The sequence below is a fragment of the Sus scrofa genome, chromosome 1 (assembly GCF_000003025.6).
Source record: "Sus scrofa isolate TJ Tabasco breed Duroc chromosome 1, Sscrofa11.1, whole genome shotgun sequence".
NCBI classification, from domain to species: domain Eukaryota; kingdom Metazoa; phylum Chordata; class Mammalia; order Artiodactyla; family Suidae; genus Sus; species Sus scrofa.
The window spans coordinates 107,785,621-107,804,379 of record NC_010443.5 but is presented as its reverse complement, the minus strand read 5'-3'; the positions used below and the strand labels follow the sequence as shown (position 1 = coordinate 107,804,379).

Below are 18,759 nucleotides of genomic sequence, written 5' to 3'. Positions count from 1 at the left end.
GCTCAACCTCCTTAGTGTTGTTAACATTTGCTTCGTCAAGATACTTTTCTGGAAGCCAGAGAAATATTTCAGAAATTAGAGCTTTTAGAGTTAAAAAAATTAAAAAATTTTTAAGGGCGGTACCCTTGCCATATGGAAGTTCCCCAGCTCAGAATCGAATCAGAGCTACAGCTGCTGGCCACAGCCACAGCCACAGCAACTCAGGATCTGAGCCAGATCTATGACCTACACCATGGCTCATGGCAATGCCGGATTCTTAATCCACTGAGCAAGGCCAAGGATCAAACCTGTATCCTCATGGATACTGGTTGGTTTGTTTCTGTTGTGTGTGCCACAACGGGAAGTCCCAGGAATGTTTCTTAAAAATTATAAACTTAATTTTTAAAAATCCTCAACGGTCACAGGTTATCACAATCATATAGAAAAATCTTCCAAATTAATGAGAATAAAATGACAGTGTTAAAGTAATTCAGAAGATATTTTTTTAGTAGTACATCTTTAAAATGGATATATAGTTTCAATGTGGTAAAATATAGCTTGTAAATTATCAACACCTCCTCCTTTCAGTACATACAAAGGAATGAAAAGAGAATGACTAAATTACCAAAAAGCAGGTAGATGAAAGTATTCAAAGGTTGGTTTGTGGGCACAGTCATGGCATCACAGATCCCCAGCCAACTCAACTGCCTTCCGGAAGTCAGAGGGCAAGCAGCTTTTCAGTTGACTGTGTTTATTTACCTATCCAGTAGTAGGGGGAGATATATGGTCTGGTAAAAAGGGTAAAGTAGATAAGAAAATCTGCATATGTTAGGGCTTCCAGCTAAACTATATGCTAAGTAAATGGAGAAAACAGACATGACTTACCTGCACTGCCGAGCTGTTTATAAAACCTGTACTCTAAATGAAGCTGTGGAGCACGTGATTTTATTGGTTCCTGAAACCCAAGAAGAGAAATTGTGATCACATTTAGATAAATAGGATTTTTCCATTCCTAGGTTTTCAGAGTAAACCAGGGCTAAGACCACTTAATATTTTAGAGATGATATTCATATAGGATAGCATTTTCTTACCACAATTTCTCTTAGAAAGCACATCTGGGGAAGATGAAGCTGAATTACATACAATTCCTACCAAGGATATTGAAATAAAAAATTCTAGGAGTTCCCGGAGTTCCTGTCATGGCTCAGCAGTTAACCAACCCGACTAGCATCCATGAGGATGTGGGATTGATCTGCGGCCTCACTTAGTGGGTTGAGGATCCGGCATTGCTGTGAGCTGTGGTGTGGGTCAGGCATGGCTTGGATCCCGTGTTGCTGTGCTTTGGTGTAGGCCAGTGGCAATGGCTCCTATTTGACCCCTAGCCTGGGAACCTCCATGTGCCATGGGTTTGGCCCTAAAAAAAAAACAAACAGAAAGAGAGAGAGAGAAAAATTCTAGGAGTTCCCATTGTGACTCAGTGGTAACAAACGCAACTAGTATCCACGAGGACGCAGGTTCGATCCCTGGCCTCGCTCAGTGGGTTAAGGATCCAAGGTTGCCGTGAGCTGTGGTGTAGACTGCAGACGGGGCTCGGATCTGGTGTTGCTGTGGCTGTGGCACAGGCTGGCATCTGTAGCTCCAATTCACCCCCTAGTCTGGGAACTTCCATACGCTGTGGGTGCGGCCGGAAAAAAGACAAAAAAAGGAAGGAAGGGAGGAAGGGAGGGAAGAAGTAAGAAAGGAATGAAGGAAGGAAGGAGAGTAGGAAGGAAGGTAGGTAGGTATTCTGGATAAGCCATCACTCAAGGATAGCTCTCTCACCATCAAGAGTTCTCCTGAGATGTAGTCTCTAAGGAAACCAGATGCCAAATCTTTTAATTAAATAACATGTATTTCCTGTTTATTATGAAGTTTGGGTAGTAAATGGTTTTATTATTTTTTCTTTTTATGACCACACCTATGACATATGAAGTTCACAGGCCAGAGAGCGAATCAGAACTGTAGCTGCCAGCTTGTGCTACAGCCACAGCAACATGGGTCCTTAACCCACTGACCGAGGCCAGGGATCAAATCCAAATCCTCACAGAGAGGATGTCAGGTTCTTAAACCACTAAGCCACAATGGGAACTCCTGGTTTTATTACTTTTAGAAAAATAATATATGATCAGAAAAAAATTTCATATTTCAGAAAACTAGTAAAAATAATCTGAGATGTTATTATTCAAAAGAGAAGCACTATTAGCATCTTGGTGAATGTTTTTCCAAATATTTATTTATACATGTATTTTTATATAATATAGACTCAAAACTATACTCTAAATAAATGAGCATATACTATATTTGGTATTCTGTAATGTGCCTTTAAATTCAATGTGATGATATATCATTCCACGGCAATAAGTAAAACTGTATATTATTTTTTGTATGTATGTATATAGATGTACATTGTGTGTGTATACATACGCACAAACCATAACTTTTGGACATTTGAACTGTTTTCAATTTTCCATATTATGAATAATGCTGCAGGAACAGTGTTATATTTATTTGTACACTTAGGACAATTAAGGGCTGTAAATGCAACTGAGATATGTAATTGAGATATGTTCAAGTTTTTAAAAATAGAGTTTTCTAAGGAGCCAAAAAATAAAGCAGCCACACTGCAACACTTTGCTCTATACCAAACTTCAAGAATTGGCTGGCTAATCATTCTGAATTGACAGCAAGTAGTTAATAAGAAAATCAAATATTACCCTAAAAGATGTATCTGCAAAGTAATTTCAGTTTTTTAAACTTTTCCTCACTGGTCGTATTTTTAGTTCTTTGATCATCTTTGAGGGCTCTTCTTGAACCCACTTGATGTTGTCTGCATTTTTCCTAAGATATAAATCCATAATCACAGAATTTGCAGCTTTCCTTGAAACTATCTCGTATGTCCCTTTGCTTCTAGGAAGGTTTTATTTAAATCAATTCAGGTAGACTGAAATACTTCAAATCCCTAAGGAGCTCTATAAAAGAACCCATAACCTTCTTTGACTGCAAAATCAACAATCATCAGAGTTGGACTTCAAGTTCTTCAAGACTCTTACAGACCAAAAAAATGTACATAAGACTAATTATATTGTAGAGTCACTTCCTAATTCATTTATTCAGATAGAGTTTCTATTTTGTTTTAGATCTTCTAATATATCACCATCAAAGCAGCAAATTATAGAATTTGTCTTTTAGCAAAAATCACTAATAATTCACAAGAAATCAAAAGAAACAGTGATGACAAAGTGAAATGGAACCAGAGGTTGATGTAAACACTAGAAAGAGGAGTGTTCTTTCTGGATAAACTGTACTGGATTCTGATAAACCACAGAAGCCAATGAATTTTTTAAAAAACACAGATCCTTTTTCAAACGTAATACTCTAAAACTTTATATTGGAAATATTAATAGTAAATATTCAATCTGATCTTTGGTCAATAAGTTAACAAATTAAAAAAAGCAAAAACTCTTTAGAGCTATAGGGCTGAATGTGGGTATACCCACCCACATATATTCAGACATGAGAAGGTTTCATCATAAATGGAAGGACTTACGTCCTGTAGCCAACCCCTTCAGTACACAGTTGTGGTCTACTTAGCCAACTGGAGCTTCAAGTGCTCCTCAGAAAGCACCATGAACAAAGGACACTGCAAACAGTCTAACCACACTGTGAAAGGAAGTAGGATTAGCAGCATGAAGAGAAAGCTTTTTTAACAACTGGTAGAAAAGCTCTGTTAAAAACAGCCCCAGAGGAGTTTCCTGGTGACCTAGTGCTTAAAGATCCGGTCTTGTCTCTGCTGTGACTCAAGTCACTGCAGTGGCACAGGTGCGACTCCTCACCCAGGAACTTCTGCATGCCCTGGGTGCCGCCAAAAAGAGAGAAAGAACCTCAAAACTGTTGGGTGATGGGGTAAAGCAGGGGTTCATTATAATCAATTGTTTACATTGTATCTAATTTTTAAGAAAATGTTCCTAGCAATCCAAGAACCCACAATGAAGATCCAAACAAAGTAGAAATGAAACACTATCAGCAGTGCTTCCTTGTATTTCTGGGCCAGATGCTGATTACTTTTCCATAGAGGGCTGGCTATTTGCCAGAATCACAGTTATTCTGAAACAGAAATGCCTGCCCGAAATCCTAAACTGAAAGCAGACCGATACCTTGTAGGACCATAACGCTTAAGGCAAATTTTGCTATTAAATGAAAAGAGCTCAATTACTGCCATTATGTCTCCCACAGAGAATACAGACCCACAGCAAGAAGACGAGGCCTGCAGACAACACCGTTATTCTCTAAAGAGCCTTTATTTAAAATTTATTTGAAAGAGAAATGAGGTACTGAGATGCACCTTATAGATGACATGAAGTCTAGTTAGCTTTAACTCTTGGCCATTCAAAGAATAAAACTTTAACAAAATATACGTGAAATGCAACCTAAGTCATGTTAACAATATGTTATGCTGGAGTTCCTGTTGTGGCTCATTGGTAATGAACCTGACTAGTATCCATGAGGACGTGGGTTCGATCCCTGGCTTTTCTCAGCGGGTTAAGGATCTGGCATTGCTAAGAGCTGTAGTGTAGGTTGCAGTTGTGACTTGGATCTGGTGTTGCTGTGGCTGTGGTGTAGGCCATCAGCTACAGTTCTGATTCAACCCCTAGCCTGGGAACTTTCATATGCTGAAAGGGCCACCCTAAAAAGCAAGAAGAAGAAGAAGTTAAGCACGCTTATCTAAATAGGTCAACTAGTATAAACCTGGAAGGAGAATCTAGATAGAAAGAACTGCCCCTAACATAACAACTCAGAAGTCTTGACAAATGAAGGAACAATTACAAATATCCAGTATTGAGGCAACATTTTGAAGTGTTTAACGTGCTGATTCTTCCTACTACTAGTTTCAAAGAATCAAAATTATTCCAACTACCAATATAATAAAAACAAAAAAATTAAAATGCAGATAAACTAGAGAATACTTTTACAGAATAATTAAATTCTTACAAATAAAAATACACAGGTAATGCTTTGATATTCAATCTGGAAGAAGGTTAGTCTGCATTGTTACACCTCTCTTCCTGCTCCCATTTCTCCAGCAAGAGTTTCAAGTCAACAAACAAAAGAAAACACTTGGTTCACTAGCAGCTACCTTCTCTAAGACCTGCTCCTGGTCTACTCCTTTGTTGACAAACTAATCTGACGCCTGTCAGTTCTTCATAAAACAACTCTTAACTCCTACAGAGACAAACTTAATAGGAGGAAAAGACTGACCACAAAGCAGGTGTGGATGTAGTAGGTGCAGTTCATTAAAAAAGAACAGCAATTATCACCAGATACTTCCTTCAACTATTAACTCCTCTGCCTTCCAAGTAATAAAGCCCAAAACTACATTTACCTGGGAAATGCATTGGGATGATAACATTTATAGTTTCATAGAAACTAGTCATGTGATCCATTTCATGTGGCTAAAAAATGGTTTTGTATCAACCTTAAATATAAGATAAAGAATTGTTTCCTCCAAAGTTATTAATCCCCAAAGATAATGGAATTATTCTTTTTTTAATAGGATGTTATTCTCAATGACTAGGTTAGTTATTCATAAGATTAACACTGACAAAACCAATTGAACTCTTTCCTTCAAATCTGACTACATGATGTGTTTTTTAGTTGTAATGATTAGATACTCAGATTTAGTTCTCTACTACTAAGTACATTAATAAATACCTTACATTTTTAAATGGATCAGTCATATTCAAGAAGAAAATCATAGAAGATAATAGGGCTGTGAAAGGTACAAAGTTCACAGAAATCTCTAGTCTTTTTTCTTTCCAGCTATTTTTTTATTAACTATTTTTTGATTTATCATTGCTAACACTATACAGTATATAATCTATGGTGTTACACAGTGTACAGTGATTGATCATTTAACACTATATATATTTTAAAGGAAATGACTCTGTGGGATCATATGCGAGGGAAAAAAAAAAATCAGTATTTTTTGATTTGTGAATGCTTACAATTACCTCCTGTAAAAAAATATGTGAAGGGTGAGAGCACTAAAACATAAGTACCACAAATACAGATTCTACTCACCAGTTTGATAGCTACATATTCATTGGTGTAGAGATTTTTACCTAGGGGAAAAGCAGAATGTATATGTTTTAGTGACATTTATTCTGGGAAATGAGAAGTAAAATCTTAGCTTTCAGGGTCATGAGAAAGGTCACATTCCCAATGCTGTTCACATATATGAAACATGACTTGTAAGTGAAAAGCTAAATAGAGATGAGGTCCAGCAAGACAAAAGTAAAAACATCTTGAGAATTTGGAAATTTAAGTTAGACATAAGAATCCTTTATTTTAAAGAAAACAAATCTCAACTGGGAGTTTGGGGTTAGTAGATTCAAACTACTGCATTTGGAGTGGATAAGCAGTGAAGTCCTGCTGTATAACACAGGGAACTATATCCAATCACATGTGATGGAACATGGTGGAAGATAATATGAGAAAAAGAATGTATACATACGTACAACTGGGTCACTTTGCTATACAGCAGAAATTGACAGAACACTGTAAATCAACTATGATAAAAAGTTTAAAAAAAAAATCTTTTTCTCTGTCGTACGCACTTTTTTTTGTCATCTTTTTTGGGTCTTTTTTCTAGGGCCTCACCCGTGGCATACAGAGGTTCCTAGGCTAGGGGTCTAATCGGAGCCATAGCTGCCGGCCTACACCACAGCTCACAGCAATGCCGGATCCTTAACCCACTGAGCTCGGCCAGGGATCGAACCTGCAACCTCATGGTTCCTAGTCAGATTCATTAACCACTGAGCCATGACCGGAACTCCCATACATACATTTTGTTATTTAACATTTAGCAGCTATTAAGCTATAAGGCAACCCAAGATGAAGAAATGTCAGAATTTCAAAAATAAATTTTAACTCTTGGTACAATAAACACAGACCCTCATTTTTCTAATTCATTGACAAATAAGCCTTTTATATTTTCTGTCATGGTATTCAGTTGTCAACTTTAGTTGGCATAAAAGACAATATGAAATAAAACCAATTACTGCCCTACTCTCCTTTTGGAAAACTCACTATCTGTAAGTGGACAATTTTCAAAGCTGTTTTGACTTTTCACCAGATCTCTAGCTCTATATCTTTAACTATGTGCAGAAAACAGTTCACTGGGGACAACACTTAAACATCTCAAAGTTCTCCCTAGAATTATAACTTCTCTTCCTCTCAACTTCTCTATTTAGAGAAATGGAATCAATATTCTCCTATCTTAGACATCTAGAGTAAGAACTTAGAGTGAGTATAAGAGCAACAGCCATCACTTAGTGAGCCTATGCTACCTGCTGGGCACTTAGCAACTATCACCTACCCAACTCCATTGATTTTTTTTTTTTTTTTTTTAAGGGCTGCACATGTGGTATATGAAGTTCCCAGGCTAGGGGTGCAATCAGAGCTACAGCTGCTAGCCTACACCACAGCCACAGCAACACAAAATCTGAGCCCTGTCTGTGACCTACACCTCAGCTCACAGCAACACTGTATCCCTGACCCACTGAGTGAGGCCAGGGAGCAAACTCATCCTCATGGGTATTAGTTGGGTTCATTTCCACTGCACCACAATGGGAACTTCTCCACTGATTCTTAAAGCTAATTTTAATTCCTTGTGAGTACTTAGTACATAACATATAGGTCAGCAATTGCACTGGATTTCACATTGCTTCTTATATATTTGTCCTTCTTAATCAGCTAGACTATAAATACCTTGAGAGTAGTGATTTTATTTAATGGTTCTGTCAATGCCCTATGGTGCTTAAGACCATTTTCTGCACATTTCAGACACCCAAACCTTCACTGATTAAAAGTTAAAGGTGTGTATCATATGACTAGTTTTTAAATACTACAAAGAGGTAAATGTTATATATAAATATATATACACATATATACATATGTACATAGCTAAATATAAATGGAAAACAATATAGAAAAATGTACATTAAAGCATTAAAATAATTGTTTCTGATTTTTATATAATAATAGCTTGTTTCTATTATTAAAAAAAACACTGTATTTTGGGAACAAAAGACTATTTGTAATATTCAGGTTTTTTGGTGGGTTTTTTTTTTAGGGCCGTACCCATGGCATGTGGAAGTTCCCAGGCTAGGGATTTAATCAGAGCTGCAGCTGCCAGCCTATTCCACAGCCATGGCAATACAGGATCCATGCCTCGTCTGCAACCTATACCACAGCTCATGGCAATGCTGAATTCCTTACCCACTAATTAAGGTCAGGGATCAAATCCGCATCCTCATGGATACTCATCGGATTTGTTTCCACTGCACCACAACGGGAACTCCTATAACATCTGTTATTTTTAACAAGAGATGGCCCCATGCTAACTACACCATTATGCTTTTAATACTGTTATCAGTTTACCTTTATGTAGAGAAGAGTACACTAATTTAGGAATAACATTTGTCTGCAAATAACATTAATAAAGAGGACTCACAGGTTGCCAGACTGACATCTGAGAAGCCACTGTAAGAGGAGTAACTTCTTTTTAAAGGAAAAAATGTAGAAAATAGTTAATTTTTTCTCTATATGAACTGCATTAATCTTCTAAAAGTTAATTTGTATTTCTGCCTAATGCTCCCACTAAAAACATATTTGATAAAATTGTGAAAAGGATACTAATAACTAGGAGAGGAATAGATGAGGTAGTAACAGCTAACTCCTAGGCTGATTAAAATTCTAACTTGGCCACAGACTTCTTCCATACCGGATATGACATTGCATAAAGATTTTTCAGTAAAGCCCTTCCTGGCACTGTATAAACACTGTTATTATGACCTAAAACTTTTTAAATAGGAAAACAAGCTGGCTATATTACAGAAATTGTGCACAGATTTCTTTTGAAAAACAAAATGCAAGAGTTCAAAGAAATCCCAGGAACTTATGGATCTGCTTCTCCCAGAGCTAGGTGGCCTCATCAACCAGGCGGGTAAACTTTTCCTCATTTTCCCTGTGATCAGCTAGGCAGCCCAGTTTTCACAGTTCAGTTTACTTTCAACAGTGTGACCCTTCTATCTATCTCCTGTGAAGGTGGGAAAGGGTAGCTGCCAGGTAATAATACCAGGGAAGGAGGGGATTTAGCGATGCAACTGTTTCATATAAAGACTTGCAAATAATCTTCCTATTTTTAGCTCCTTCTGAAACCCAATTTTCTGAAGTTCCTAGTGTCTCCAATTTATCTGGTGTATTTTATATTACAAAGTGGCCTACTCTTCATCATTCAGCATTCTGTGGATTGCTACATCAGTTACTATTTAACTGCTTTCCAACTTCCAAAATTCTGCTAAGTTTTCTCATCTGTTTTTATCTTTTCTCCCACTTTTTGGCTCCTGCGGCTTTTATGCCTTAAAAAAAAAAAAATCCTTTTCTAAATATACTTTATAAAACAGAGGCAGCACCCAGTTCTATAAACTTCCACATATGTTATAATTAGCTACGCATACATCTTTTTACCTCCACTATGCAGTGAATTTCTTAAGGACAAGAATGTTCAACTCATTTTTTTATCCTTAACAACATAGTAACTGATACATTGTAGGTAACAGTTGCTTGCTAAAGTAAATCAAACTGACTTGATATACAGAAAAGGTTATAGGGAGAAAGTTCTAGGGCAATTAAAACAAAAACCTAGTTTAGAATCAGATTATGGATAATCCTAAATGCAAATATGAGTTTTGACTTTATTATTCAGCATGCTGTGAAGTCACCAAAATTGTGCTAAAAGTATAAAGGTAAAAGTTTTATTTTAAAAATATTAATCTGGACCCAGTGTATAAAAAAGAGGAGAATATCTACAAAGAAAATGAATAGAAGTGTTCAGCACTTTGAGAAGTGCTAGATAAATCTAGTTTTTATAACCTCTATTATTATTGCAGATAATATAAAAATTCCTGGAAGATAACTTTAAAAAAAGGACTTAGAATCAGCATTTAGAAGAAAAAACTAACATTCTTTGCATTACATATAAATTCGAGGGAAAAAGAAAAAATAAGGACTAAAGATGATGCTCTTTTTTTTTTTTTTTTTTGTCTTTATTTTAGGGCCGCACACACGACATATGGAGGTTCCCAGGATAGGAGTCCAATCAGAGCTGTAGCCACTGGCCTACATCACAGCCCCAGCAATGTGGGATCCAAGCAGCATCTGTGACCCACACCACAGCTCACAGCAATTCTGGATCCTTAACCCACTGAGTGAGGCCAGGGATCAAACCTCCATCTCCATGGATGCTAGTCAGATTTGTTTCCACTGAGCCACGACAGGAACTCCCAAAATGATGCTCTTAATTACAGGAAAACAGAAAGAAGATCAGGAGAATAGGCAATGATCTTTCCACTCTACCATGATGTATTCCTCAAGTTCTCACTAAACGTAAAAGCAGAACACAAGTTAAAAAGCCTCTCAGGGAGTTCCCTTCGTGGCTCAGCGGTTAACAAACTCAACTAGGATCCATGAGGATGCAGGTTCGATCCCTGGCCTCACTCAGTGGGTTAAGGATCCAGTGTTGCTGCGAGCTGTGGTATAGGTCACAGATGCAGCTCAGATTCTGAGTTACTGTGGTTGTGGCATAGGCTGGCAGCTGTAGCTCTGATTTGACCCATAGCCTGGGAACTTCCATACGCTGTGGGTACAGCTCTAAAAGAGCCAAAAAAAACAAAAAACAAACACCTCTCAGATTCAATTTTCTTATTTATATTAAAGAAGTATAATAAACGACAACCTAAGTACACCAAATATGATGGCTAATATGTCAAAGAATGCTAGTGTTTGCTTGCTTGTGTTTGCTTACTTTCTGTTTACTTAAAAAAAATTAAATAAATAAAGTGAACACAGGTCACTCTCTTACAAAGCAATTATCCTTATTCCTAAAACCAGATAATCCTCCTGAGCTATGCATCACTCAAAAGAATTCCTTTATTATTGAAGAGGTCAACACAAAACGCAGCCAGGTGGAAGGCTGGACAATCATTCAGCCACTATTCTCAGTGGTAAACAAATATTTTGCTCTGGAAGAATTTAATTACAAAGATAAATCCTGCTCATTTAAAATGGACGCCTACTTCAGCTTAAAACAATTTATATATATATATATATATATATGAATGACATATCAATAACTATGAGAAAGGCAGACAGTTTAACAAACAGAAAAATACCATTGATGAAATGGCACAATACCATGCACTTAAAGCTTTTAGTCTTTGTTGCACAAAATCTACAATGCTTCCCAAGGTCACTTCCTGGCTATGGGTTCTTTTATTGTTAATGTAAAAGAAACTGCATTACAGAGTAGTTTGGGGAGCTTTACAATCTAAACTTGACCCTTTTGAAGCAGCAGTCCTAGATGTGAAGCTACCCATAAAACCCACTACATGAAAACTTCCTGTTTCAGTAGGTTGCCTAGAGAGGCAACATTTACCATAAGCTTCATCAGACACAGCTTTATTTCAAAGAACCAGCAGGTCTCAGTTCTCAGTCACACTGATAAAGGAACGATACAAACCTCAAGTTCCCAGTTTAGTTAGATTGCCAGATGTCAGTTTCATGCCCAAAGTACCTTTATAAATTACTAGGTAGAACTTGTTTAAAAAAACAAAACAAACAAACAAACAAAAAAAAGTCCAGCCAAATGAATTTGAAGCAATTAGTAGTTAAAACAAGAAAATACTTTTATGTAACACAGTTTGGTTACCATGTCTATTTAAGGCAAACAAGCTGGCCTACTGCCTCCCCCACCCAGACAGCAACTTACCCAGGCAGCATGATCAGGGATAAAAATATAATAAACATTACAACTTTAGAGAAAAAAGTCAGAGGTCTTTTTCATTTTACTAACTTAATTCTATTAGTATATCAGTATACCACGCAGAAACATTTCCCAAATGGCTAGCAGTTAACAGCAACAATAATTGCTTCTAGTGCTAAGTTTTTTTGAAGGGATTACTTAGCAATACCAGCAAGTAGTTTATTACAAAAAATGTTATTAAATCTTGTTTAACATCACTGGTAATGGTATAGAGCATGTTTACTATTTATATGCTAAGACATGTCTGTTTTAGACAATGTTAAATTAGTAGAGTATAAAATAAATTCGATAGATCCTGACCAATACATTCTTAAAGAAAAATAGTATGAAATTCAAAATACAGTATATCTCACTTAGTGAAGGACATTATTTCATGAAACTCTTGCTCAGATACACAAATACTAAACTATGTATAAACTGGAACACGATATAATATTTATTTTTTAGTGTGCATCATGGTCAAAAAATAAAAGCCCATTAACAAAAACTTTCCGAAAAGCAGTTTGTTTATTTCATTTGAGATAAAAAGTTTAGGTCAGTGACTGAACTTGCTCTTATGACCTTGTTAAATGATTGAACATGATATTCTCTTTTATTCATGTTCTATTCTGCTCAATTTATTAGTAAGAAAAACAAGGATTTTTCTAGAAGCTTAAAGTCTGGAGTGAGGCTGAGCAGAGTGACGTAAAAGAGAATGGGCGATGTCATTGATAAGCAGGGTCAAAGAAGGACCTGTACTGCATCCATTTCAAGAGAGAGCCTATGAAGGACTTACAGAGGCTAGGCTTAACTAATTAAGCAAATGTGTAAAGCTCTCTACATTATAGTAATGAGGAAAAAAAAAAAAAAAACTGGAATGAATCACTCCAGAAAGCAAGATACTCTACAGCAGAAAATTAATGAAGTACTTTAATTTTTTAAATTTTATCATGCAAAATCTCAAAGTTATATAATGACTCTCCCCACGAAACCTCACCCAATTTCAATGACTAAATGACTTTGAAGCAAATCCCAGATGTTATATTATTTCATCAGTAAATATTTTATTATGCATCTCTAGTAGATTTAAAGTATTCTTTTTTTTTCTTTTGTCTTTTTTCCTTTTCTAGGGCCGCTTCCCTCGGCATATGGAGGTTCCCGGGCTAGGGGTGGAATGGAAGCTGTAGCTGCTGGCCTATATCACAGCCACAGCAACGCCAGATCTGAGCCTCCTCTGCGACCTACACCACAGCTCACAACAATGCCAGATCCTTAACCCACCGAGCGAGGCCAGGGACCGAACCTGCAACTTCATGGTTCCTAGTCGGATTCGTTACCGACTGTGCCATGATGGGAACTCCTAAAGTACTCTTTAGAACACTTGCTGTTTGAAGACTTGCAATATAAATGTGAAAAATTAACAGATCAAATGGAGACTTGTGGATATTGAGGTTATAGTAAACAGTGAGACATTTCAGCCACTCAGGAATAAGAAAGAAGTCCAAATGGTCCCTTGAAAAATAAAAGGTGTGCAGTTCCCTTGTGGCATAGTGGATTAAGGATCCAGTGTTGTCACTGCAGCGGCTTAGTTCGCTTCTTGGCATGGGTTTGATCCTTGGCCTGGGAACTTCTACATGCTATGGGCATGGCCGGGGGAAAAAAAAAAAAAAAAAAAAAGTGGAAAGGAATTCCTGTAGTGGCTCAGTAGGTTAAGAAACTGACTAATGTCCATGAGGATGGAGGATTGATTCTTGGCCTCATTCAGTGGGTTGAGGATCTGGCACTGCCTGAGCTAGGGTGCAGGTTTCAGATGTGGCTCAGATCTGGTATTGCTGTGGCTGTGGCATAGACAGTAGTTGCAGCTCTGACTCAACCCCTGGCCTGAGAACTTTCATATGCCACAAAAAAAGTAAAAAAAACATAATTATGAAAAAACACAATTATGAAAAGGTAAAGCAAATGATTCTAGAAGAATTAAAGCCACGGATTATCAATTACTTGAACCTGATCATTAGGCAAAAATTATCCAGGATTTTATTTTATTTTATTTTTTGTCTTTTTAGGGCCACGCCTGCGGCATATGCAGGTTCTCTAATCAAACTTGTACCACCGGCCTACGCCACAGCAATGCCAGATCCGAGCCATGTCTGCAAACTACACCACAGCTCACCAAAACACTGGATCCTTAATCCACTGAGTGAGGCCAGGGATTGAGCCCGAAACCTCATGGTTCCTAGTCGGATTCGTTTCCACTGTACCACGACAGAAACTCCTAGTATTTTATTAATATTTTCCTGCCAAGAAGAATACAGACTTCCATTCTAGATGATAATGTAAGAGAAAATACAGATATTAACAACACTGTAGAAGAGTAAAATGTAAAATTAGACACTTAACTAACATACACACTGGAGAAGTCACAGTATCTGAATTCTTCACAAATCCCAGTGATACACCTACATTAATTTCTTTCTCTCTTTTTTTTTATTTTTTGGGCTACACCTGCGGCATATGGAATTTCCTGGGCTAGGGGCTGAACCAGAGCTGCAGCTGGTGGACTTCATCTCAGTCACAGCAACACTAGATCTGGCCACATCTGCCACCTATGCTGCAGTTTGCAGCAATGCTAGACACTTCATCCACTGAGCGAGGCAAAGAGTTGAACCTGCATCCTCACAGACAATATGTCGGGTCCTTGACAGGCTGAGCCACAAGAGGAACTCCCTGATTTCATTCTAATTATAAGGAAGGGGAATTAATTATATTAAAAAGAGCAGTGTTAACTTACTCATTTTCTTTAAAGTGTGCTTTATTGCTAATTATTTGGACAATTTCTGAGAGTCTGGTACATAAGTTTTCAGCTTTGTTTAGAGCCAGTGATTGTGAAGCAGCTCCTTCTGAGAAACAGTGGAAAGCTGTGGGAGGGTCACTGACACATACTGCTAACATTTAAAACCAAATTTTAATCTCTGTACAAATATCCCCTCAATTTTTTTACATTTATTTTTCACTTTTATTGAGGTATAATTTATATGAAGTAAAGTGTACAAATGTTAAATAATGTACAGTTCAGTGAATTTTTACATATCAACACACATAATACCTATGTAACTATCCAGGGAGAGAATATTTTCAGCACTCCAGTAGGTAGGCTTTCTTGTGTCATTCCCAAACAATAATTTTCATCTACCACTACCCAAAGTTATCTGTTCTGACTGCAACCACAAATTAGTTTTGCATATTTTGAATATCTATCAACGGAATTATACAATAACTAGTCCTTTGTGTCTGGCTTCTTATGCTCAACATTATGTTTGAGATTCATCCATTTTGTTGCATGTTTTCATAGATGATGCTTTTCTTCTCTTTTTTAAATGAGGGGGTAGTTCTCTCTCTGTTTATTAGTCTGCACAATGATTCAGATGTTCTGTTTCAATATTCTTGAACCTATTTCTCATCTTTTTTTTTTTTAGGGCCATGCTTATAGAATATGGAAGTTCCCAGCCTAGGGGTTGAATCAAAGATACAGCTGCCAGCCTACACCACAGCCACGGCCACAGCAACGTGGGATCCGAGCCATGACTGCAACCTATACCACAGCTCACGACAACGCTAGATCCCCAACCCAGTGAGCAAGGCCAGGGATTGAACCCAAATCCTCATGGATACTATTCAGATTCATTTCCACTGCACTACAACGGGAACTCCTTGAACATATTTTTTTTTTTTGTCTTTTTGTCTTTTTTGTTGTTGTTGTTGTTGTTGTTGTTGTTGCTATTTCTTGGGCCGCTCCCGCGGCATATGGAGGTTCCCAGGCTAGGGGTTGAATCGGAGCTGTAGCCACCGGCCTACGCCAGAGCCACAGCAACGCGGGATCCGAGCCGCGTCTGCAACCTACACCACAGCTCACGGCAACGCCGGATCGTTAACTCACTGAGCAAGGGCAGGGACCGAACCCGCAACCTCATGGTTCCTAGTCGGATTCGTTAACCACTGCGCCATGACAGGAACTCCTGAACATATTTCTTGACGCACTTTCTTGGGCACATACCCAGCTTGGAATTTCTGGGTCAGAGTATTCATATGTATAAATAACTAAAAAGTCCATCATCTGATGATAAACAATGTGGTATATCCATAATACAATACATGAGGAAGTGACCTGCTTCGAAAAAAGTGATCTACAATAAGAAAACACAAGTCTTCCTACATCACATGACAATGTTGTTATTAATCAAAAAATACAGGTCTCAATGTGTTCAAGTCTTCTTTTTGAGTAAGGACAATGAAGTTATCAAATCCACCTTGCATTCCATCGAATAGCATATTGAAACATAAAAAACAGTCTTCTTCAGAAAGAAGTCTTTGGTAAGTGTGAATTGAACCAATATCATAAACTACTAAGGACAACTAGGGCAAAAAAGGTAGTTACCCTATTCAGGTTTAACTTTCCTCATTGTTTCACCTTATTTCAGAATTGCTATTTCTTCTTCTACAACAAAATTCTCATCTCTTGGTAAGCAATAAAAGGCTACCAATGTAATTCCCACTCATACTAGTCCTATCTATATGAAAGAAGATCAGACGGATAAACAAAATGTGGCATATGCATGCAATAGAATATTATTCAGCTTAAAAAAGAAATTCTGTCATGTACTACAATGTTGGTGAACAGTAAGAATTGCTAAAGAAATAAGCCAGTCAGTCATAGAAGTTCCCTTATGGCAGAGCAAGGTAAGGATCTGAGGTTGGGGCAACTGTGGCACAAGCTGCAACTGTTGCAGGGGTTCGATCTCTGGCCTGGGAACATCTACATGCCACAGGTTCAACAACAATAACAAAAAGAAATAAGCCAATCACAAAAAGGCAAAGACTATATAATTCCACTTTTATGAGGCATCTAAAGTAGTCAAATTTATAGAGCAGAAAATAGAATGGTGGTTACTAGGCGATGTGGGGACAGGAAAAGGGGATTTTGTTTAATCGTTATAAGAGTTTCAGTTGGTGAAGATGAAAAAAAATCTAGAGATCTGTTTCATGACAATATGAACATAAGCAAACCTACTGAACCCACTTAACAATAGCCAAGGAGGAGTTCATGCTGTGATGCAATGGGATCTCTGGTATCTCTGGAGCACTGAGATGCAGGTTTGATCCCAGGCCCAGCCCAGTGGTTTAAAGATCTGGTGTTGCCAAAGTTGTGGTGCAGGTCACAACTGTGGATGAGATTTGATCCCTGACCTGGGAACTCCATATGCCACAGGGCGGCCAAAAAACAAACAAAAAAAAATAGTCAAAATGGTAAATTTTATGATGTTAAAAAAAAGAGGCATTCCCATCATGGCTCAGTGGTTAACAAATTGGACCCGGAACCATGAGGTCGAGGGTTCGATCCCTGGCCTCGCTCAGTGGGTTAAGGATCCGGCGTTTCAGTGAGCTGTGGTGTAGGTTGCAGACTTGGCTCGGATCCTGTGTTGCTGTGGCTCTGGCGTAGGCCAGCAGCTACAGCTCTGACTCGACTCCTAGCCTAGGAACCTCCATATGCCGTGGGTTCAGCCCTAGAAAGAAGAAAGACAAACACCCCAAAAAACAAAACAAAAAAACCACACCAATTTGGACATCCTTTTTAGACCAACCCAAAATTCTGAGACCTACCTTGACAGCAATGATAACTATTGTCATTTCGAGCACAGTCACCCCCAATTTGTAATGGGAGAACACAGTCTTTGGAAAAAGCATGTCACAATAAATGGGTTTGTCCTTAAGAAGAAGAAACTAACTTAATTGCAAACAAAATATAAGTAATTGAAAGCTTAAGCATTCAATGGACTTAGCTAAACTCTAATGTGTAGAATTTATTCAAGGTAATATTTTTTAGTAAACCTTTTGCTAATTTAGGGGCTGGAACTGAAAAGTTCTTAACCTATGGCCATCAGATGGTCGAAGTAAAAAAAAATCTGTCCTTATGAGAAATAAGAATAAACACCAAAGCAGCACCATTTGTATCCACAAATCACATTTCCTTAGAAGATTACCTTAAAAATCTTACAGGAAAAAACAAATCTCTTGGTTATTAACGTGACTATGAAAACAGGAAAACAGATATGTATAATAACACAAAAACATTATTTACAAAGTATAACTTAAGACTGACCACAAATGAAATAACTGTTCTATCACTAAACAGTTCATTAAAAAAAAAATTTCAAAATGTGATGACACTTAAAACTTTCCCAAGTTTAATTCTAAATGTACTTTTGCAAGACTGGAAAAAAAAAAATCATCTTAACCTACACAAGTGATTACACTACTTAAGTCTAACATGAAGTTTCATAATCATATTAGGAAGTCTGTTTTGTTTTTGTTTTTTGTTTTTTGTTTTTTTGTCTTTTTAGGGCCATACCTGTAGCATATGGAGGTTCTAATCAGAGCTGTAGCCACTGCTCTACGCCACAGCCATAGCAATGCCATATCCGAGCTGCATCTTCAACCTACACCACAGCTCACAGCAACACTGGATCCTTAACCCACTGAATGAGGCCAGGGATTGAACCCACGTCCTCATGGGACCACCTGAACCACCTGGGAAATCCCAATTTATCCATTTATAGTATATAATTCACTGAGTTTTAGTATGTTCTCAGAATCATGCAATTGTCACACCAATAAACTTTAGAATATTTCCATTCCCAGTCATCTGGTCCCTCTCTCACCTTCAAACACTAGTCCTTAAGCCACCATGAATCTACTTCCTATCTCAACAGTTCCTGTGAATCAATAGATTCCTCTGATCTGGGTCTGTCTGTCTGTCTCTTTCCATCTCTCTCTCTTTCCTTCTTTCCTTCCTTTCTTTTTATTTTTTCCAGGGCTGCACCTGCACC

The 18,759-nt window shown here is 37.6% G+C and overlaps 1 protein-coding gene across 7 annotated transcripts in view; it reads right to left on the bottom strand.

The window, feature by feature from the left end:
- CSNK1G1 (casein kinase 1 gamma 1) overlaps positions 1 to 18,759 on the bottom strand; it is a 194,006-nt gene that overhangs the window by 79,675 nt on the left and 95,572 nt on the right. For all 7 annotated transcript variants that reach the window (XR_002344535.1, XR_002344536.1, XR_002344540.1 and 4 more), the window contains exons 3-4: positions 6,097 to 6,137; positions 865 to 934 (exon numbers count right to left, since the gene is read on the bottom strand). Coding sequence is in view for 4 of the 7 variants with exons in the window: in XM_021093855.1 (XP_020949514.1) it covers positions 865 to 934; positions 6,097 to 6,137 (111 nt within the window). In the remaining 3 variants the exon portion in view is untranslated. The remainder of the gene's footprint in view (positions 1 to 864; positions 935 to 6,096; positions 6,138 to 18,759) is intronic.